Source organism: Nuphar pumila, chromosome 4 (assembly GCF_984573655.1).
Source record: "Nuphar pumila chromosome 4, dmNupPumi1.hap1.1, whole genome shotgun sequence".
NCBI lineage: Eukaryota > Viridiplantae > Streptophyta > Magnoliopsida > Nymphaeales > Nymphaeaceae > Nuphar > Nuphar pumila.
Genome location: NC_143252.1, coordinates 135,275,850 through 135,300,193, shown reverse-complemented (window position 1 = coordinate 135,300,193; position 24,344 = coordinate 135,275,850). Strand labels below are relative to the sequence as shown.

The window sequence follows — 24,344 nt, the reverse complement described above, 5'->3', positions numbered from 1 at the left end:
CCTCATACTCAGCTGAGGCTGAGTACCTTTGCAAGGTACTCAACCCAATGTCAAACAATTCCTCAATGAATGAATGCTTGGCATCCAGTTATTGGACCGAGTGCCTAATTGCCATGTACTGGGTATAATCACTAGATTGCCTCTTTTTTTTCAACCCTGAATTTAGAAATTGAGATCATGTGTAATGTGATTGCACACTTTAAGTGGACTGCTGCACCTTATTACCCATCAACAGATGTTGGGGACCATAGTTGTAATATTTGCAAATTTTAGAGGCATTGTCATGATTTTTTTTATACTTTTCCCTATTGTGTGATAAAATAAAATCTTAAATATTAAATGGGTACTGGATTAGAGGATTTGTAGGACTTAGGGAAAAAATTTAAATGAGGAAACAACCCCTACACGCCCAGGGTCATAGACCTTATAGAGTTCAAAATTTTCAAAAAGTAATTTATGAGAAATTTGAATTAAACCTTAAGAAAAAAATTAAAATAAATAATTTAGTTATGTGAAAATTCAAAATTTATGAATGGAATTTAATTAGGTGCAAACTTAACTTAAATTTTATTTATTGACATTTCATGTGAATTTACATTTTTAATTTATGAAAGATTTCATTTGAATTTAATTTGAATTAAATTATAATTTTATTTCATGAAATGGATTTCAAATAATTAACCAAAATCGATAAAATGGTAGGAATCCATAGGTGGGTTGTCTCATCCTATGTGGCATCCTAATTTAAAGTTTAAATTATAATAAAAAATAAAACTTTAAAAACAAGTGAAATTAAAACCTATCAAAATTTTTAAAAGAAACATAAAAGTCAAAAGTTTCTTTTTGTCGAAAAACCAAGCCTTATAAGGGGGGCGTCAAACCTAAAGGAGTCTAAAAAGGTCTAGCAAGGGCTGGACCAAGGAAAGAAGAAGGAAAAAAAATCCTAATCAACTTACTTGCCAAGCAACAACAACAACAACAACAACTACGCCTTCATCCCAAAACAATTGAGGTCGGCGATATGAACCAAAAAAGAAAATCATTCTGGGTCTTCCACATGAATCCTTCTCCTCCAATCATTTCTATCCAATGCCATGTCCTTGGTGAGGTTCAAATCATTCATATCCTTTCCTATCACCTCCATCCATGTCTTCCTAGGCCTACCCCGACCTCTTTTAACTAATATATTTTCTCATTTCTCCATCCTTCTAACTGGAGCATCATTAGGCCTTCGCCAAATATGTCCAAACTACCGTAAATGATTCTCTCTCATCTTATTTTCAATGGGTGCAACACCTACCTTCTTACGTATCTCCTCGTTCTGAATCTTATCTTTTATTGTATTTCCACACATCCATCTGAGCATACGCATCTCAGCTACACTCATTTTTTGAATATGATGTCTCTTGGCAGCCAAGCAAGTAAGTTGAAATTTGTTTTCAAAATGGAAAGGGGGACCAACCCATGGGGGTCAACCTACCCCCTTCCTTATGTATTTAACCTACAATACAATAAATATATTATGTAATCTATATGGTATATACATTATATACTATGCTTGAATTAATAATACAAAAAAAGAATTAAAAAAAAAAAAGAAGAAAAGTAAAATAAATTTTGATTTGAAAACTTAGCCTATATTAGATCAATGGCTTAGAGTAACCCCAACCCTTGACCAAATCAAGGGCCTATAAAAAGGTAGGAGGGACTCATCCCCCCCCCCTCCCTCGATTTGATCCCCTTTTATTTTTCTCAAGTTTTTTTTCTCTCTCAAATTTTCCTTTCTCTTCTCTCTCCTTTCCTTATACCAAGTATTTGGTGTTTCACCCTTGGCTTAGAAAGGGAGGGTTCCACGTGCGTGAAGGGAGCTTAAGGAGGTCGTGTGTAAAGCCATGGGTCATGTGGAATGGCCACTTCGTGCAAAAAGAACAACCCAAGCTCGTAGGATCAAATTTTGCCAAAAGAGGTAGAGGATCTATGTTGTACTTGTGAAACAAAATGCATGGCACAAATTCCATCAATTTTCTATAAGTATAGACCCTAAACCATGCCTCTTACATGTGGGTTTAACTTAGGTCTATCAAAGAATGGATATATAATGGGTTTTTGAGAGAAAACCCCTTTAGAAATAGTATTTTTCCTAAAAACCAGTTTCTCAAAAAATAAAGCTTTAAAATTTCAAAATACTTTCTGTAAAAATTTGAAAGATTTTCATGGCCAAATTCCTTAGATATTATCTATTTGGTTTTATCGGGTTTCTTAAAAAAAAAATCTGTAATTTTAGTGAAAACCATGATATGTCTAATTAAGTTCATGCAAAATTTAATTATAAATGGTAGTGTATGTGCAGACTATTATTCTGGAATTAGTACATGATTTTTTGTTTTTTATTCATAGAAAAATTGCATGATTTATTTCTTATATTATAAAATTTACTAAAATGATTTCTGAGGAATTAAGCCTATGTGAGACGGGTCAGTTTGTTTGGCCAAACGGCTGAGAAAACTAGATTTGTTAATTCTAGATTATTCTAGTTTAGTGTAGTATGAATTTCATATTTTTTTTATTTAATTCATGCAAAAAAATTCAAAATTATGGATTTGGGTGACCTGTTTTGGCCCTACCCGAATACATATACTCGGTATTACGTATTTCTAGTCTAACACTCGATCGGTAAATCGCTCGTATTACTCTCGTTCGGAAGAGTTTTGATGAGTGATTTATTGTATTGGAAAGTGAACAAACTTCACATCTACTGTGAAATTTTGGACTCTGTTTATGGAATAAGCACAGTTCTGTGATATAACAGAAAAATATAGGTCTATAGTAAAATATTCGTAAGTTTCTCATAGGAATGAATTTTTATGAACGGTTTACAGCTTTAGAAAGCTGACAAAATTTCCTTCAAACTGTGGAAATTTTAGATATGTTCATTGAGTAAAAATTTTTTTGTAAACTTTTTAACAGTGAGACAGAGTTGGACATTTCGCAAGTTTAGAACCGGTTTAAGAACTGATCTTCGAACACTTGCATAATTTAAACATGTGACATTAAAGTAAGGGCTTGTAAAAAGAGGGCAAGCGGTACATCTATTTTCGTTGAATTCTATTTTGAGTATGAAAGATTGTTTCTCCCCACCCACGAAGATAGATGAACCCTCTGCAATAGATTGCAACGTATGGAGAAGAAACTCATGAGTGGAATTCTGATGCATCAGAATGGTGGTCTTGGGAGTCTCTCTCCTTTTTATTGTCCCTCATTCAGAACTGGTGAATGGTATTCAGCCAGGCTAAAGTCACCCCTGTATTAAAACATTGTCTGTGTCATGGCCCTGATGCAGGTGTCTGCCTGTGTTTGTATCCACGGGGCTAAGAAGTGAAACTTAAATGTATGCATATTAGCTAGGCATAACATGCATTATATAATTAAAGATAAGAATTGGCTCATGCATATTAATGGCTTCTGCATTGGTAAGTACATGCATTTTACCTACTTAAGTTGAAACGAATGATGCATATTTGATATTTTTGCAAATAGTATGCTTACTTGAATTATTGGAATATATGTTGAATTATTTTAGATTTAATTTGATTTAGTGTATGAAAAGTTAGATACAATTTCTGCTTTCGTATTTTCGCTTTACTTGTTTAGTATATATCTACTCTACCGAAACATTGTATGGCTGACACATTTAATTTTAATATTTTTCAGGAAGTGAGTAGACTTACATGCGATGGGAATCGAGTCATACATTTTCCAAACCTCCAACGTTTTGGCTTGAGAGAAATATTAATTGCTCAAACTCTGATATTTTAATTAAATTGAGAATTGGACATTTGCATTAAATTTTAGACAATTATGAAAAATTAATTTAATTTAATTTATGAATATTTTACTTTCAATTCAAATGTTATATGGTTATTAATGTATACGAGAAATCACACACCAAGTTTTAGTCCTGTTGTTATTTTGTTAAAGTATGTAAAAATATTTTTAAAAAAAATCACCATTTTTGGGGATTTAAAAATTGGGGTGTTATAACTTGGTATCAGAAAAAAAGTTTAGCTCAAAGCTCATCGAGTCAACCACTATTGTTGTAAGTATGTTCCATTTGTGTTAGTTTTTATGTTGTATTGTAGAAATAATATTCTTGAAATTGCTTATATTTTATACCTGTTGTAAAATAAGAACTTAGATGCCTTATAGATGACCACACGACAACCCGCAAGGTTGGATAACCCAGAGGGACTTCATCTTAGAAGCCCTCGCGACTTTGATTGCCACCTGCCAGAAGCTCGCTGGTAACAGAGGTAATGGCAATGACAATGGCCAACAGCCATATGACACTACAGTACCGCCTGCTACTACAATCCATGGAGCATCCTACAAGCGCTTCATGGAATTGAGTCCCCCGGCCTTCACTCGAAAGGGGGACCCAAACACAGTAGAGGAGTGGGTATGTGCTATTAGTGAGATCTTCGATATTCTTGAAGTTTTTACTAAGAGGCAGGTCACTTTTGCCACCTACCAACTCCAGGGCGATACCAAGAGTTGGTGGGAGACTACACGTGAGGTCCGCTACACACTGAATGAGCGACACACACTATCTTAAGAAGAGTTTTTTGGAGGTGTTCTTGGATACCTATTTCCCATAGTTTGCTCAAGATCGCAAGTTGTAGGAATTCTTGGATCTCCAGCAGGGCTCCATGAAAGTGGCAGAATACACCACACGAGTCTAGTACCTGGAGAAATATTGCTCACATACCTATATTATTGCCGAGGTTTAGGCGAAGAAGTATGTTCACGGGCTGCATGACGGACAGAGGACATGAATGCTTACCAACCGTCTACAGAATCTCAACTAGGCCATCGAGATGGCCATCGTACTTCAGGTGGAAAAATTAAAAACTTTACCCTTTTATGTCCCAAGACAACCCCAAGTAGATAGTAACGATGATTTTCGTGTTGCAAGATGACTGAGAGTCTTCTAGGAAGACCCAGTCCAAGTAGTTTGACAAATCAAAGGGCAATGAAAACAAAGCTCCTAGACCTGCCACTGAAACTAGTAGAGCACCACTTGCAAAGAAGGCTAAGGTGCATCAGGGTGGTATTCGACCACAACAGACTGCTATAGTATGTCAGTATTGCAAAAAGATCCACCCATGAGTCTACTATAGGGCGAAAGGATCTTACATCAGATGCGGTGAGATGAGGCATTTCATCAAGGACTGCCTTAAGAAGCCGACTTAGGAGAAAGTGACATCTACACCTCGAGGGCAGCTGCAATAGTGACCCCAATAGTCCTATCCACAAAGACAAAAGAGAAACATATGTCGTGTCTATGCGACTTCTGTAGAGGAGTTGCAAGAGAATACAAATGTCATCGAATGTACAATTCCTATCATAAAGTTTGATACTAAAGATCTATTTAACACTGACGCTACACACTCCTTTGTGTCTACATGATTTGCAAACTTGCTTGACATTACATTGATCCCACTGGGATATATTTTGAAGGTTATCACACCATCGAGTGATAGCTCTATCACTTGTACTTATCTACCCAATGTAGAAGTTATGGTTTCAGGGTAGAACCTCTGTGCTAACCTGATTTTGTTGGATATAATGGGCTATGGTGTCATCCTCAGCATAAACGGGATGTACGAGCACTATGCTTGTATGATTTGTCCAGAGTGACGCATCTGATTCACTCATCCAGATCAACCTATACTTAAGTACAAGGCTCGTAAAAAGAAAAGCAATGGATGACTAATTTCGGCCATGAAGGTGCAACAATGCATGGAAAAGGGTTGTGAGGCTTTTTTGGCCAGTGCATCTTTGATAGATCCTAGCACGACCCCAATGGAGGACTTGGACTTAGTTTATGAGTATGTAGATGTCTTCCTAGACGACTTGCCAGGCATATCACTTGATATAAAGGCCGATTTCGTCATAAAGTTGGTGCTTGGAACAACCCCGATATCCAGAGCCTCTTATCGCATGACCCCAACAGAGTTAGAGGAATTGAAAAGGTAGTTGCAAGAATTAATGGACAAGGGCTTAATTTATTCGGTCCAATGTTTCACCTTGGAGTGCTTCAATCTTGTTCGTCAAGAAGAAAGATGGGTCATGCACTTGTGCATTGACTATCACATGTTGAATCAGGTGATGATAAAGAATAAGTACTCTCTTCCATAGATTGATGACTTGTTCGATCAACTTCATGATACCAAGGTCTTCTCCAAGATAGATCTTCGATCATGTTATCACCAATTAAAAATCAAGGAGTTAGATATGTAGAAGTCGACTTTCAACATGCGATACGGCCATTACGAGTTCTTGGTGATGCCCTTTGTGCTAACCAATGCTCCAACAACATTTATTGATTTGATGAATCAGATCTTTCGGCTCTACCTAGACTTTTTTGTGATCATATTCATAAATGATATCTTGATTTACTCAAAGAGCGAGAAAGGCCATAGAGAACATTTGAGGATTATTCTCGAGACACTTCTACATCATCAGTTGTATGCTAAGTTCTTGAAGTACAAATTTTGGTTAAAGCAAGTCATGTTTTTGGGTCACGTGATCTCTAAAGATGATGTGTCAGTAGACCCTACTAAGGTATTACACTTAGACAACTATGCTTAAAGAAAATTGTTTGGATTCTTGTTTTGACCTGTTAAATCTTATTTTCGATTTAGGTGGATGCGGTCTTAGACTAGAATCAGCCTAAGAGTGTATCATATATTTGTAGTTTTCTTGGACTTGTAGGATACTACCAATGATTTATTAAGGATTTCTCAAAAATTGCTTCATTGATGACGAAGCAGCTTCGCAAGGGAATCAAGTTTGTTTGGACTCAGTAGTGCGAAGAGAACTTCCAAGGGCTTAAGAAGAAGCTTACTACAACCCCCATACTTATATTGCTGTCAGGACAGAGAGGCTTTATAGCGACGCATCAGGTACTGGATTGGGATGCATGTTAATGCAGCATAACAAGGTTATAGCATATGAAAGTGAATGAGTGAAATTACCCAACTCACGGCTTGGAGCTTGCTGTCATAGTCTTTGCACTTAAGGTTTGATGACATTACCTATACGACGAGCAGTTTGAGGTCTTATCTGATCATAAAAGCCTCAAATACATCTTATCGCAAAAGGACCTGAACATGAGACAAAGATGGTGGTTAGAGTTCCTAAAAGATTATGATTTCTCTATTTTATATCACCCAGAGAAAGCCAACGTAGTAGTTGATGCTTTAAGTAGAAAGGCAGGAAGCCTTACGAGTTTTATTAGCAGCGAGTGGAGACTGCTCGAGGACTTGATAGATTGAAGACTGTTCGACGCGGATTCAGTTCGCATCCATATCGCGGATTCAGTTCGCATCCATATCGCTAGTACATTAAAGATGGTTGCAGCATGCAATCAGGATCATTCGGCTTTGTATTTAGAGGAGGATGGAAGCATTTGGTATAGTCAGAGGCTTTGGGTACCAAAAGATTCTCAGTTGAGGAAAGAGCTTCTAGCTGAGGCACATCGTACCGGATTTACTATATATTCAGAGAGCACAAAGATGTATAAGAACCTTCAGAGAAACTACTGGTGGCACGACATTAAAAAAGACATTGTCGAGTATGCATCAAGATGCTTCATCTGCCAGTAGGTCAAGATAGAACATCAGAGATCTGACGACATATTGCAGATAATTGAAATCCTGCAATAGAAGTAAGAAGACATTACCATGAATTTTGTGGTAGGTCTACCCAGGACATGCTAGCAATAGGACACCATATAGGTGATTATGGATCACCTTACGAAGTCGATACACTTCCTACTGACCAGGGCAAATCAGACATTGAAGAGTTTGGCCGATTTGTACTTCAACGAGATCGTCAGGTTACATGGAGTACCTGTTTCAATCATCTCAGACAAGGATTCGAGATTTACGTCAAAGTTTTAGGGGAAACTTCAGAAAGCTTTGGGAAAAAAACTTAAGTTTAGTATGATATTTCACCCATAGATAGACGGACATTCGAAGAGAACTATCCAGACAGTGGAGGACATGCTATGGTCTTGTGCGCTAGAATGGAAAGGCAACTGAAGTAAGCACTTAAAGCTAGTTGAGTTTGCCTACAACAACAATTATCATTCGAGCATCGGCATGGCTCCTTACAAGGTGCTATATGGGCAACCCTGTAGGTCCCCAGTTTATTGGAGTGAGATTGGTGATTGAGCTATCAAATCACCTATAGTTTTGCAGCATTATACAGATAAAGTACAATTGATTCATAAGAGACTCTTGATTGTTAAGAGACATCAAAAGAGCTACGCAGATATGATACGAAGTTATATTTGAGGTGAGAGACTATGTGTTTGTCAGAGTATCGCCTAAGAAGAGTGTTTTTTGATTCGGCAAGAAAGGAAAATTGAGTTTGAGGTATGTAGGACATTTTCTCATCCTCGAGTGGATAAGAGGCATAGCTTATAGACTGACACTTTCTATTCAGTTCTCAAATATCCATGATGTTTTCCACGTATCGATGTTGAAAAAGTATGTGTCGACCTTACACATGTCATTCAGTACGACGAGGTTGGGGTTTAGAGGGATCTTACATACAAGCCATGTGGATGACATAAGGCTCATGATGTAGGTCCTACGACATAAGATGATCCCATTCATGAAAGTACGATGGCAACACCATGGTCTCGAAGTGTATACTTGGGAGCTCGAGGTGGTTATGAGAGCGAAATACCCACATTTGTTCAGTACATAACCTTAACTAAATTTCGAGAACAAATTTTTTTAGGGGGGGTTGGATGTGATAACTATAATTTTTTGAGGCATTTTATTGTTTTTTTTATATTTTTTCCTATTGTGATAAAATAAAATCTTAAATATTAAGTGGTACTGTATTAGAGGGTTTATATGACTTTGAAAAAAAAAATTAAATGAGGAAACAACCCCTACATGCCGAGGGTCACACCGACCCTATAGAGTTAGAATTTTTCAAAAATAATTTCTGAGAGATTCGAATTAACCCTTAAGGAATAAACTAAAATAAATAATTTAGTTATATAAAAATTAAAAAAATTATGAATAAAATTTAATTAGGTGTAGACTTAACTTAAATTTCCTTTATTGACATTTTATGTGAATTTATACATTTAGTTTATAAAAGATTTTATTTGAACTTTATTTGAATTAAATTAGAATTTCATAGAATGGAATGGATTTCAAATAATTAACCAAATTTGATAAAATGGTAGAAGTCCATAGGTGGGTCGTCCCATCCCATGTGGCATCTCAATTTAAACTTTAAAATATAATACAAAAACTAAAACTTTAAAAACAAGTAAAATTAAAACTTACCAAAATTTTTAAAAGAAACACAAAAGTCAAAAGTTTTCTTTTTTCAAAAAATCAAGCCCCATAAGGCAGAGCATTAAACTTAGAGGTCTAAAAAGGGCTGGACCAAGGAAAGAAAAAGAATAGAAAAAAGGAAGAAAAAAAAAGAAAATTTTCTAGTCAACTTGCTTGCCAAGCAAGCAAGTTGAAATTTGTTTTTAAAATAGAAAGGGGGGTCAACCTATAGGGGTTGACCTACCCCCTTCCTTATGTATTTAGCCTACAATACAATAAATATATTATGTAATCTATATGGTATATACATTACATATAATGCTTGAATTAATAATACAAAAAAAAGGAAAAGAATTAAAAAAAATGGAAAGTAAAATAAATTTTGATTTGAAAACTTAGCCTAGCTTAGATCAAAGTCTGAGATTAGCCCCAGTCCTTGACCTAATCAAGAGCCTACAAAAAGGTAGGAGGGGATCATGCCCCCCCCCGATTTGACCCCCTTTTATTTTTCCCAAGTTTTTTCTCTCTCCCAAATTTTCCTTTCTTTACCCTTGGCTCGGTAAAGGAGGATTCCACGTGCATAAAAAGAGCTTAAAAAGGTTATGTGCGAAGTTGTGGGTCATGTGAAACAGCCGGTTCATGCGAAAAGAACAACCCAAGCTCGTAGGATCGAATTTCGCCAAAATAGGTAGGGAGATCTATGCTCTACCTGTAAAATAGAATTTGTGACACGCATTTCATCATTTTTTTGTAAGTATATACCCTAAACCATGCCTCCCACATGTGAGTTTGTCTTAGGGTTATCAAAGAATGAAAATAGAATGGATTTTCGAGAGAAAACCCCTTTAGAAATCATATTTTCCCTAAAAACCAGTTTCTTAGAAAATAAAATAGTAACATTTCAAAATACTTAGGTTATGCAATGATTTTTCTGTAAATCTCTATTTGGGTTAGTAGATCATGTTAGTATAGATGTTTTGTAAAAATTTAAAGGATTTCCATGGTCAAATTCCTTAGATATTACGTATTTGGTTTGATCGGGTTTCTTAGAAAAAAATCAGTAAATTTAGTGAAAACCATAATATGCCTAATTAAGTTTATGCAAAATTTAATTGTAAATGGTAGTGTATGTGCATGGTATTATTCTGAAATTAGTACATAATTTTTTTATTTTTATTCGTAAGAAAATTGCATGATTTACTTCTTATATTATAAAATTTGTTGAAATTATTTCTGAGGAATTAAGTCTATGTGAGAAGGGTTCATTTTTTCAGCCAAACATTTGAGAAAATTAGATTTTTTTATTGTAGATTCTTTTATTTTAGTGTAGTGTGAATTTAAAAAAAAAATCTGATTTAATTCATGCAAAAAAAAGTGAAAATATGGATTTGGGTGACCCATTTTGGCCCCATCTGAACACATATACCCGATATTACGTATCTGTGGTCTAACACCCGACCGGTAAATAGCTTGTATCTCTCTCATTCGGAAGAGTTTTGATGAGCGATTTATTACATTGAAAAGCTAACAAAATTTTACATCTACTGTAAAATTTTGGGCTCTTTTCATGGACTGAGCATGGTTCTATGACAATAAGAATATGAAAGTATAGGTCTATAGTAAAACATTTATAACTTTCTCATACCAATGAATTTTTATGAACAATTTGCAGCTCTAGAAAGTTGACAATTTTTTTTCAAATTATGAGAAATCCAGCCTTGTTCACTGAATGAAGATTTTTTTGTAAACTCGGTAACAGTTAGATAGAGTTGCCCCTTTTTCAAGTTTGAAACCAATTTCAAGTTTGAAACCAATTTAAGAATCGATCCTCGAACACTTGCACAATTTATTTATTAATGTGCATGCTATTATGAACAATATGCAAACTATATATATGCTTCAAAAGTCTGATTTTACGTAGAGAATGATATGCCCAATATGAAGGCATAAATGAATATTTAATTAATCAAATATGCTCGCCTAAATAACTACATGCTAAGTAGGGAACCGAAAGGTCCGACTTGCAAATTAATTGAAAATATTTTAATGTTATCCCTATTGTATATTTATGCATATCTCTATGATGATGATGATGATGATGTAAATATGTGGATGCATGTAAGTTATGAATGTTTATCGCATTGCTTATGTATATGCACATGTATTTGCAAAGCATGAAAATGAATATGTTATCGAATGCAATGCTCTAATATATGCATTCGTTACTCTAAAGTGACCAAATCCTCTTTGATGAATTCAATCATGATGTTGCATGTAAGACATTTAATTTAAATAAGTAAAACATATGACATTAAAATAAGGGTTTGCAAGGAGAGGGCAAGCGGTACATATGGATTCATGAAATTCTGTTTTGAACTCAAAAAATTTCTCCTCTCCACCCACGAAAATAGGAGAATCTTCTTCAATAGACTGCAGCGCAGGGGAAAAAAACTTATAAGTGGAATTCTGATGCATCAAGATGGTGGTGTTGAGAGTCTCTCTCACTTTTGTCATCTCCCACCCAAGACTAGTGAATGATGCCCAACCAGGCTAAAGTTATTCATGTATAAAAACATTGTCTGCGCCATGATCCTGATGCAGTTAGTTGCTTGTATTTGTATCCACGGGGCTAAGAAGTGAAACTTAAATGTATGCACATTAGTTAGGCATAACATGCATCATATAATAAAATATATATAATTAAAGATAAGAATTGACTCATGCATATAAATAGCTTCTGCATTAGTAAGTAGATACATTTTAACTATTCATGCATTTTAGCTACTTAAGTTGAAATGAATGATGCATATTTGATATTTTTGCAAATAGTATGCTTACTTGAATTATTAAAATGCATGTTAAATTATTTTAGATTTAATTTGATTTAGTGTATAAAAAGTTAGATGCAATTTTTGCTTTACTTGTTTAGTATAGCTCTACCCTACTAAGACATTGTATGTCTGACCCCTTTAATTTTAATATTTTTAAGGAAGTGAGTAGACTTACATGCGATGGTGGGAGGTTGCGACGAGAACCGAGCCATACCTTTTTCAAACCTTCGACGTTTTGGTTTGAGAGTAATATTAATTGCTCAAACTCTGATATTTTAATTAAATTGATAATTAGATGTTTGTATTTAATTTTGGATAATTATGAAAATTTAATTCAATTTATGAATATTTTATTTCTAATTCAAATGTTGTATGGTTATAAATATATACAAGAAATCGCATGCCAAGTTTTAGATTCGATAGATTTTTTTTGTTGTTATTTTGTTAAAGTATTTAAAAGTATTTCAAAAAAAATTCTAACATTTTTCAAGATTTAAAAATTGAGGTGTTATAATAGTTGACGGGCTGTATCCCAAAGATGGTGGGTGGTTAGGCTAAGCAACACAGTAAAAGTGTGCAATCACATTGCACATGATCCTCCCAATTTAGGGTGGCATTTTCAGAATAGTAGCGGTGACTTCTTGTCACTTACTTCTGTATTTTGTCAGTCTTATTTTTAATAAAATTTTGTATCATTTAAAAGAAAAAAAGGTTCACACTAGTTCTTTGTCTGATGGTGATTGTCTTTGCTTAATGGATCGACAGCAGTTCTCAAATTACTTTTCTTTATATTTTAACATAATGGATGGACAGCAGTTCTCAAGTTACTTTCTAAGGATGGTTAACAAATTATAAAAGGAAAGATCAACAGAGGCAGTAGAAAAAGCAGACTTCCACTGCACTTTGCTGCAACAGATAGGTATGTATCCCCAGAAGATGAGGAGCTCCCCGGTCGGTGTTGCTGATAGCCAACTTGAAAAGTTTGAGATTCATATCTCTAAATGTGCTGGTGCATAGGCAATTATTGAATTGTGTTGTAATTATATTTATAGGGAGGTTGATAATGAGTGGCTTGATTTTGTGCTAAATGTGCCTGTTGTTAAATTATGTTTAGATTGTATTTTGGTGCATTAATAATGAATGACATGAAAAACCAACTTCTTTTGTGTTTCTGTTTTTTGTCATTTTTGCATTAGGATGAAACATTTTGAATTGAATATTTTGAAGCAACAACATGATGTGTTCTACCGCACTTATCGTTAGGCACGCGTGCAAGCGTTTCTGTCAACAAATTTGGGTACATTAATTATATTTTCTAAGTTAAATAGTGTCCAAAAAAAGACCATCACACTCTTATGGTTTATTTTATCTTCCCCTAAATCTAATTGAAAATATACCAACAAGAAAAAGATGATTACACCCATTGTTAAACCATCTCTTTCTCTCTCTGTGCAAAGCGCAGGCAATAAGTTTATACCAAGAATGGACTGAACCGTTTCCCATTCATTACAAATTTGTGGAATAAGTTGAAGTTACAAATTTGTGCCCAGTGGGGTGGTTGCAAGGGTTCTGAGATGAAGGCACCATATCAAACCATGGCGCACGGGTGTGTCCCTAGTTTTCAAAGGTGGGCCACGTAAGGCAAGGTGGTCATGGGGCTCCAGCCGGGGTTTTCTTGGCTTAGATGAGGCACCAAACTTTTAAAAGTTTTCAGTTCACCACCTAAGTTTTTTTGTTTGAGTTAATCAAATGACACCAAGATTACTTAAAGTAAAAGATGTTCATTACTTCTCTAACTAAAATGACCAATCTATCATTGGGGAATGTAGCCTCATCCTCATCTTATCATCTTCTCAATTGGCATTTAACTCTCTCTCTCTCTCTCTCTCTCTCTCTCTCTCTAACACGCAGACAGTTTAGCTTGATGTTTTTCTCTCGCTATTTCACAAGCCATCTCTCCCAGCTTAAGATGTTCTTTTCTCTCAATTTGATTAGGAGAGGTAAACGAATCAGATTTTGGTTATTCAAACATGAGACGATAGATGACACTGAGCAAAAGGTTGGGGATCTTCACTGGCCTCAAACGAGAGATGTTACTCACGGAAAACCTATCAAAACTGGACCCAGGAAATTTTGAAATATCATGGCTGCCAGTGATAGTGAGGTGTGTGCAGGTTGGTTCCCTCTTGTGGTGGGACGTGCAGGAGATGCTGATGAGATGGCTTTGGGCCATGACTACATTTACCCCCAGTAGATGGGCCCTAAGGTGGCAAAGAATGACTATGAGGAAGTCCTAAGGTTGATGAAAGCAACCAACCGACTACGTCCTGTAACGAGATGGTGGTAGTGTCAAGGGTGCGCTACCCTGAACGCCGTGGAATCACCGAGGTGCTTGAGATGCAGCTTTGAGCGGGAGCGATGTCATCCCCATCTCTTCACGGCCAAGGTGGAGCAACCAGAGATGACCAGGGCGAATGGACCACGTACAAGACCAAATGTTTCCTTCGTAGGGAGCGAAGACTCAAGAAACAACCGGTTTCATTGGAGAGACAGCAAACGGGGAACTGGGCATGTTCATTCTGCGCATACTCCAAATGCAAACGCCTGACTCGGTGTCAAATATGTGCCAGAAACAGATCACAAGCCCCATCTGCTTCAACCAGACGGGAAAGGACCGTTTGGACAGCCTCTGGCTTCGTTTCAAGGCCAACATAGCGTGGCAGATCATTTGAAGAAGAGGCGTTATTTTTTAGGCAAATTGGTTGTAGTTTGCTGAAAACCGCAGAAGCCATGGTGGAGGCGCGTGATACAGCTCTCCAGCTCAACCAGAACACGGCCATGGAGGACGATCGGAGCTCTAGTCGCCAGAAAGAAGCGTTGGGATCCATGAAGCCAGCAATCATTGCCCCATCCAAGTCAATAAACAACTTTTCTTATCGATCGCCATTGCTCAGAAGAAGCCAGACATTATATGCATTCAAGAGACAAAGTTGCAGTCGACCGATCAGGGGTTTATGGATGATTTATGGATGGACTGTGGTTTCGCAGAACGATCAGCCAAGGGCAGGTCCGGTGGTATCTTAATCGCATGGAAAGAAGGGCTCAACGGGTCCATAGCTCACATTGGAGAGCACTCTATATCCATTCTCTTCCCGGATGGTATGGGTGTTGGACGGTTCTTACATCTATATGGCTCTTGTACGAGCTAGCTCTCAAAAGAATTTTTTTTGGGGCAGAGCTATCTAAAATTTGAGAAGAGTTGGTTCGATACTTAATGGACCAATGGTGTATTAGTGGAGACTTCAGTTCAATTATGCATATGCAAGATTCAAATATGATTCAGCTCTACACACATGGGATGTGTAGTTTTGCTGTTTATCGATAGAAGAGGCAGCTACTAGTGAGAAAATTTTGTGAATGGAGAAAGCGAGAATGCATTTGGTGGGGGCAACTTTCGAAAGCCCATTGTTTAAAATCGAAGAAACAAAATACGAGCTTTTTTCATTTGTGTGTATCCTCAAGGAGAAGAGTGAACTGCATAGCATCAATGGACATAAACGCGCAGCGGTGTCAAGGTATGCATATTCTTCACAATGCCACTAATTTTTTTAAGACCCGTTTAACTACTCTTGTGAGGACGGAGTATGACATGTCGTCTATGGAATTTAAATCTTTGAATGAGGGTGTGTTCAGGCAGCATTAAAAATTTCACGATGAAGGAAATCAAATTAGCAGTGTGGGGCCTACCGAATGGCAAATCTTTTGGGGTGGACAGATTCCTGATGAAATTCTTTAAGGAATCATGCGAGTTTGTCAAGGGTGAGATATTTTCGTTGATGGCTGAATTTCATGCAAATGCCAAGGTTCCAACAGTCCTGGGTAAATCGGTGCTCATTCTCATTCCCAAAGAATCAAATAGTGAGGAGATGGACAGATTCAAGCCCATTTCTTTGGTGGGCATGGTCTTCGAGATTTTCTCGAAGATCTTAGCCTCGAGAATCAAGGCAATTGTCAGCCCACTTATCTCTGAGTTGTAGCGTGCCTTCATCCCAAGAAAAAGGGTTGTAGGAGTCTTGGGTAAGAAATCTTTAGTTTTAAAAATTGATTTACAAAAGGCATTTGACTCGTTAGATTGGAAATGTTTGCTCCTATATGTGAAAAACATGGGGTGAAATGGCTTTCTTGGATTGGGGATATGCTTTGTGCAACCTCTGTGGCGGTGTCCATAAATGGAGAGGACAATTTTTTTTCAAACCAAGGATTGGTCTGCACCAAGGTGACCCACTTTCTCCCATTCTCTTCTTTATGAAGATTGAGGCACTTTCAGTTATGCTCACATCTATGGAAGTAAATGGTAAATATCAAAGTTGCATGTTTTTTTTGCAGATGATATTTTAGTGTTTGGGGAAGCGATAAAGGAGAACATGTGGGCTTTATGGGTTGTTCTTAGATGCTTCACGGAGATCTTAGGTCTGCTTATGAATGAGAGTAAAAGTCAAGTTTTAGTTTTAAATGACCCCTCGAGTGAGATGCAAATGCTGACCTCAGGCATTTTCGATTGCAAATAGAGATCCCACCCATTTAAATTTGGAGTAGGGTGGAGGATCGTATACGTGAAAAGACCCATGCTTGTGCGGCACAAATTTTATTGTGTTTGGGTAAAATAAATTTGGTGAGATTCAATATTTCTTGTATGGTTTTGCACTTTTTGCAAATTTTAAGCATGCCCAAGAAGGCTGAGAAACGCCTCAATGCTATATTTCAACAATTCATATAGTCTGGGAAGGTAGGGGGAGGCTCAAAACCCTTGGTTGGTTGGAATGTGGTCGCCCAACCACTTCATGTCAGGGGGCTTGAAATTTAAAACCTACATAATTTTAACAAGGCACTCTTGGACAAATGGTTGTGTGTAATTTTCAAGAGAGAGGGCAGACTAGCAATTATTTTGATGGAAAATATGATCTGATTGGCTGGCCATAGAATTGATCAGAAAATAAAAAATGGAAGCATGGATCGGGTAGTTGGAAGGGATGGCTAACAGTTCTTTTGTCATGACTGCTGGTGTGTGATCGGAAGCTTAATGATGAGTTTCCCGACCTCTGCGACATCGCAAGAGGTAAAAGAGGTCTGGTCACATCAGGAAGGAGGGTGAGACATTGTTTTGAGAAGGCACCCGTTCCACTTGGCCTTTCAGCAGTGGATAGAGTTCACTGGTCAGCTATTGCATTTCACTTTGGGGCAGCATGAGAACTTTGTCAAGTGGGCACTAAAACATCCTCTATCTACAAGGCATTAGGAAACTCGTCAGTCTCTTGGATTCCTAAAAAAACATTGTGGGGAGGGAGTCTCCCCCTAAGAGGCTCCTTCCCTAATGGGTTGGTTGATATTGCAAGGGCGAGTCAATATGGAGCTCAGATTGAAAAATTGAGGTTTTCATATGGCTAGCAGGTGTGTTTTATGTTTTTGCATGGAGGAATCCCTCTATCACATTTTTCGGGAAGAGACATGTTGAACATCTCCTTGGGGGACTTCAACTTGGTATGGGGCACGTTTAGCTTCCCTATAGACATTCTAGTAGCTCCACAGCTGAACCCAAAGGGAAAACAATGGAAATTCATATGGTGTGTCTGGTCCCACACGATTTGGAGGCTGATTTGGTTGGAAAGAAACCATCACATCTTTAGGGGACAGCGTAATCACCTGCAGACGCTTCTTGATCAAGAAAGATGGGAAGTTACAGATAAAGCTTGAAGAAAATGGCTGGGCGAATCAACAAACTGGATTGGGAGGAGCGGAGCAATGCTTTAAATTTATGGTTTCTTTCTGCTCTTTGCACTCAATGCTTCTAATATTCTGCACTTCCCTGTCCTAGATTTTATCTTTGTTTATGTGTATGTTAATGTTCTTTACTATTTTTGTGTTTCTGTTCAATTTGCTGTAACTCTACTCTCATGGGAGCGATCTCATCACTCTTAAACTTTGTATTTGCTATCTTTCTATGTCACAAATTAATTTCTCATGCAATCCTAAACATACACAAGATTATCACCATCCATTTTCCCATAAGATGGAACGATATGAGTACCCACTCATGTATGCATAATCATCCCACTTGTGAATGCTCACAGTTTCAATGTAGAATTGACATAAAGTGAAACATGTCCTGCTTCATGACCTCCAATATGCTTGCCATCAAGAGACTCATTGTTTATAAACTTTCTTATGTTTTAGGCAATGGGAATGTGATGTAGGGGTGAAACTGGTTTTGAATCGATCTAAAAAGAAGAAGACAGGAAGAAGTTGATGGAGTATTAGTTTTGGAATCTGATTTGGATCCATATAGGTCTATTTATTCATACATTTATTTGAATTTGTTTGTATTTTAGATTTATCCAAAATCTGTCTTAGAACTAGGGTTTTCTCTTTTTAAGTGTAAATACATTGTTATAAGATTTGTAATCAGCCTGATTGATTAATTATTTAGAACTTTATTTTTCATTTCTTTTCTCTCTAAATCATATTCCTTGTTTTATTTTTCGTAGTTGATAGTGTAGTTGTAGATCATAGTGTAGATTTCTACAAATCAAGCAACTGATTTCCATCAAGTGGTATTAGAGCTCAGGATTGTCCACTCAATGATTGTGGTGGCACAAATTTCGGAAAGCAAACTTGTAGAATCTATTGACACACATGTTGATCATCTTGATCAAAATGTCCAAGATCTACAGAAAAGATTTGATCACATTGAGGAGAAAAGTTTGATTACTGATCAGAAGATTAATGGATGAGTTAACAGTTCAACGCGAAGAATCAATGATTCGATACAATGGAGAGAAACTTCACGCTGATCATGAAGATGTTCAAGGTGCAGTTTAGGTCATGCATGGTGCTGCAAACGAGTAGTACCGATCAGAATCCAGAGGTTCTAACGGTTAGTGACTCAAGCAATCCAGCCCAACAAGTGGTTGGTGCTCAAGCCCAAACCGATAGGTCTCTTATTGAACATGAAGACCCAGGCTGATCAAATCATGGTGGAGACTAGCCTAGAAGAGTTGGGAATCACTTGAATCTGTGTTTCCATGAGGGAGAGCACACTAAATCAAGAACAAGTCACCCTTGATTTCTGGCCATGGTGAATCTCTACCCAAATCTATTGGCGTACAACATGTTGCAGCCATGGCGGGGCCTAAAAACAGGCTCCTCCACATCTAGTCAGAACAATTCCAGTCATCACTAGCATACCTCTGGACGACCAGTAATGGCCTGTGAAACCCTCCAAGGGTCTTCCCTTATTTCTGTTCAACCAGTGTCTCAGCTAGTCAAACGGGTATCAACACCGGTTAGAACACGACCAGCGATGTCACACCAATTGAATCCAGCTGGTGAGAGTGACCCCTGGTCTACTGCCATGGCACACGATGGTTTGGGGTTCCTTTCCTCACACCCTAGGGTTAGGCGAGCAGCCACCCAATCCCCAAGTAACAAGAACAGGTTCATGGCTGAACCAGTCCATTGTTGTACCGGTTCAGAGGGCCTGAACCCAAATTTCTTTGGTCTCCATTTTAGCTTCAAAATGGTTCGAATTTGACTCAGTTCAATCCCAATTTGGTTCCAAATCCCTAGGGTTGGTACCCCAACCCTTAATTTAGTCCAAATTTGTTCAACCTGCCCTATAGACCTTATTGGACCCAAACATAGCCCCAATTTGCATTTAGATTGGGTCAAGACCAGGCCCAATATCATTTAGGGTATGGATCGGGTCTAAACTAGACCTTAAATCCCTCAAATCTGATCCATTACCCGTCTCAATCGACAGTACAAGTATTTGGATCAATAGCAGTGATATATCTCGCCATTATTGCCCTCTTTCTCATCGTTATAGACTTATAATGGCGAAAATTCTTGCTGACAAGTCATAAAAAAAATTGGCCTTTGTTGAGTAATAACCAGTGTTGTGAGAGGTGAACGCCTCAGTACCTGAAGCGTACGCCTCAGAGGCAAAACACAAGCTCAAGAAACTGAGGCGCTGTAGTGAGGCGTTTGCATGCTCGAAGTGCACACTTCACATGGGTGAAGCGCACGCCTCGCGTCGAGGCGCGCTTCACTTCTAAGGCATACACATCATCATCTCCGGCATCTCTCGTGGCCATTTCCGGCCGGTGAGATCTCTCTCTGTTTTCTGCTTCAAACCAACTTCATTCTTCTCTTCACTCCTCTAAGTAATAGGCCCATTTGCATATCCAATCAAGCATCAATCTGCTATCCAAAGTACTTGGTAAGATGATTCAACGTAGTTTTGTGTTATATGCTTCTGTTGTTCATGGACATGCTAAACTTGACCAGATCGATGGTTTTTTCTTTGACCGTTGTGGTTATTCTTGATGGTTTTTTGGGGAGTGAGAAGTTTGGATTGAATGCCTGAAAGTGATTGCATCCACGGAATCTCATGTTTTTGTTTCTTTACTATGTGTATCTTTTTATTTGAGAAAGTAGTTCTTGTTGTAAAACAGTTTTAGTTTGATGCTTGAGGTGCGTGTGAATGGTTTTTTCTTTGACCGTTGTTTATTCTTTGTAGGTCTTTTGGGGAGTGACAAGTTACAGATCAAATATTTGACAAAATTTCTGAGAGAGATTATGTCTAGAGAATCCTATGTTTTCATTTCTCCATCCATTTTGAGTGTTACCATATGCATTTTTTATTTAAGTCAAGTAGTTTTGTATAGCCGTTCTAGTTTGATGCTTGAGGTGGTTGTGAATGTATGCTCTGATAACTATTTGGATTTAGTTCCTTTATTTGAAGTTCTTTTTCACGTCAAAAGTCGAAGCAAATTTGTTGTTAAGATTCTTGCATAAATGATAGGAAACAGTCAAAGTTTTGAATTTTTTGGCATTTATCTAACTTGTATACAATATTTAGTATGTTTCTACAATTTTCTGTATGTCAATCATGCTGATGTTTGTTTCCTAGTGTTGTAACTGTACTCACATGTGCCGTGTGTTGGAAGTATACATGCATCTATATGCATTTTCAAAGCTAAGTTCAGTGGGATTTTGCATAAGCACACATGCATGTGGTTTGGCGTCAGGATGCCAGATCTTGATCAATAAATAGAACCTGATAATCACTATGGACAGAACTTCATACCCATTATTTTTAATGGTTCTTCTTCTTCTAATTTTGATCAATGTTAACTAGCGTTCTGTGAATTTTTTTGTCAGTGTCTAAATTCATTTATGAGTAGAAAATGGAAGTCTTTTTCCATCTGTGAATCTCTAAAGAAATATAAAACAGATCATTGAATTTAGTTATGTCGTTTATTAGTAGTTCTTATTTAAAATTTTTATTATTTTATTAATAATATATATTTTATTATTTTGATCATGAAGCTTACGCTTCAATGCCTCGAGGCTTACACCTCGCTCCATAACAGGCTCAACGCCTCGCTTCGCCTCATCGCATTTAACAACCTTGGTAATAACAGTGACATTTATAGTTCATCGTTAAAGGGTGAACCAACACTAATGACGAATCTCGCCAAAACTGAAAACACCAATAGCGGAGTGACAATGTTTAACAGCGAGGTTTTTTTAATAGCAACTAGATCCCTAGCTCGCCGCTCTAACGGCAAGACCCTTATCTTTTCATTATAAGCTATAATGGCGAGAATTGACTCACCGTTATAGACTATAGCGGAGAAAATTGACTCATCGTTGTAAGCTATAAACCTGCAAAAAAAAATTAACAGCTAGGCCCCATTACAACAAAACATAGCTGAAAAAACAAAACATATGTAAAAAATATAATACATAAAAGCACAAACACAAACACATAACAGTTGTTTGTTGCATATATAGCCTATATGAGCACCATGCCTATATCACGACATGAGGAACTTACCTTTTTCCATGGAATCCTGAGGGATAATAAAAACATATTTTAGATTGCGTTGTAATATCATAAGCAAAAAAAAACATATACACTGGCTTGGAAAAGAAAATAGATGGCCCAAAGAAAAACAAAGGCTCATGTCAGACAAAAGAAAAAACATCATAGAAAGCTTGGATTGGAAGGCGTAAGATGCAAAGCCAGTTAGGCAAGGCAACCAACAATGATATGAGATAATGTCACTCAACATATATGAGTTAAGTTGCCTGAGTGTATAAAGACTGTCTATGAAAACTAAATATGAATCTTTAGGTACGAAAAAGATACATAAGAACAATCTCAAGAGTGCTTTTGATTTAGGCTGGAGCCAGGAACCACAAGCTCATTGGCACTAAGTCCCATTTCAGACTATAGCCCACCATTTGGTTTGATGCTGGTGCACATACCATGTCTTACATAGGGTTGTAGCTTAAAGCTTTATGTTGCTGATGATTACTAGTGCTCAATTCAATATGGTAGGTAGAGGCCAAATGCAAGAGACTATTGACCTAGGAAGGCAAATGAATTACACATTATTGCATATGCAATTTTCAGATGTTTGTAGGTGTTCAAAAGACTATTAGTGGAGACTCAGTATGGGTATGTCCCTATCTCGGTAAGTTAAACAGAAGAAATATAAATATAAACTATATTTTTCCTATAACAGAGGCATAATACATGACCAAGAATTTTTTACAGAAGACGGAGATTTGGGGGAAAAGGACTTGGGCAATCAATAGAATAATGCCAATGTGCATTCCTAAGTACACCTTTATATTATATTCATAACCCACTTTCAACTTCAAACTTTCAACTTTCAACTAGAATAATGATTTATGCAACCAACAAACAACTGTATTAATAACATTAATCACAAAAATAGTTGAGAACACAACAGCTATATGATTAGTGAAAATCAGAGCATTTATAAAAATGATTGAGAATATATAGTATGAACCAACTTCTTTCAGAAGGGAAGATCTCAAACAAAAACTCTAAATGTTTGTCTTATCACTCAATAACTCTAGCAAAACCAAAACACAATCATACATGCACACAAAGAACAACAGCTTTGTGGCCTTTAAATTTGTAAACTCGAGCTCCAACACCGCCTGATGTGAGGTTCCATCCGTCAAACAGTCTGACAGAATTATCTGCAGACCTAAAAGTTAAGGCATTCCATTAGAATGAAAGAGAGATGTCATGATATCTACTGTGTATTCAATGGTTCCCAATTTTATTACACAAATAAAGAAAAGAAGAAGCTAGTAAAGCTGGTTAATGCATTATAAAGAAATCACCAAAATAAGTCTCACAACTAATATCTAGGAAACGTATAAGAGCACAGAATATCAATACCCATTATTTTACCCACTATATTTGATTCCAAGAATATCAATAAACTCTTTTTATATATAAAAAGATCAGCAAATTTCTTACCCAATTACTCCAAAAAGAGTTGGGCCTGGGTGACATACGACAACGTATTCAGGCATCCCATTAAAGTGTATATAATGGGACTATATATCAATTACCACGCAGTTCAGCTTTCCATGCAAGCATGCTTTGCGGTTGCAGTTCCCACGACAGAAAGGACGACACATTGCAATCTCATCCTCCAACTTCTTGGATAACTGTAGTTGACAACCAAAAGGAAAGGATGTGAGATCAGAAAATCTGATGGAAAGAAGACGGAACTAAAATTTTAAGCCATTGATTTCTCGATAATAAAGAATGCATAGAGGGGCAAAAATACAAGCTAGTTTTAAATTTGAAGTTCGTCTTAAGAAAACTTAATTTATACCCCAACTAAGAGAACTGTCAAGTGCTTGAAAAAAAGCTGGTTTGACCAAAAGTTAATTTTCACAGCCTCAAGAAAGAAATGGCTACTTCAAATGTGAAACATAAGAGGGAAAAACACATACAAATAAATGAAGGCATCAACAGGGACAAAATAGAGAACCTGCAGCTAATTCCAGCTACTTCTTTCATGGACGGACAAACACAAGAACAACCTTCATTTCATAAAATAGCTCCCACATAAGCCCCAGATCCCCTTCATTGAAACACTTTACTTGAGTGGACTCATCTGCACATTTTTTTGTGTGGTAGCCACCCACTATAAAAATGTCTTTTGGTATGCCCATCAACGATAAGATGCATTCACTTGAATGGAAGAAAAAACATGACTAAACACATAAAATCTCTAAAAAAAACCCTTAA

At 37.0% G+C, this 24,344-nt stretch overlaps 1 protein-coding gene across 1 annotated transcript in view; it reads right to left on the bottom strand.

Annotated features, from left to right (window-relative positions):
- Positions 1-23,631, bottom strand: part of LOC149841172 (patatin-like protein 2) — a 35,540-nt gene extending 11,909 nt beyond the window's left edge. The window contains exons 1-2 of the mRNA XM_090004688.1: positions 23,562-23,631; positions 23,172-23,283 (exon numbers count right to left, since the gene is read on the bottom strand). Coding sequence (XP_089860814.1) covers positions 23,172-23,283; positions 23,562-23,617 — 168 coding nt within the window. The 5' untranslated portion in view covers positions 23,618-23,631. The remainder of the gene's footprint in view (positions 1-23,171; positions 23,284-23,561) is intronic.
- Between the last annotated feature and the right edge of the window lie 713 nt (positions 23,632-24,344).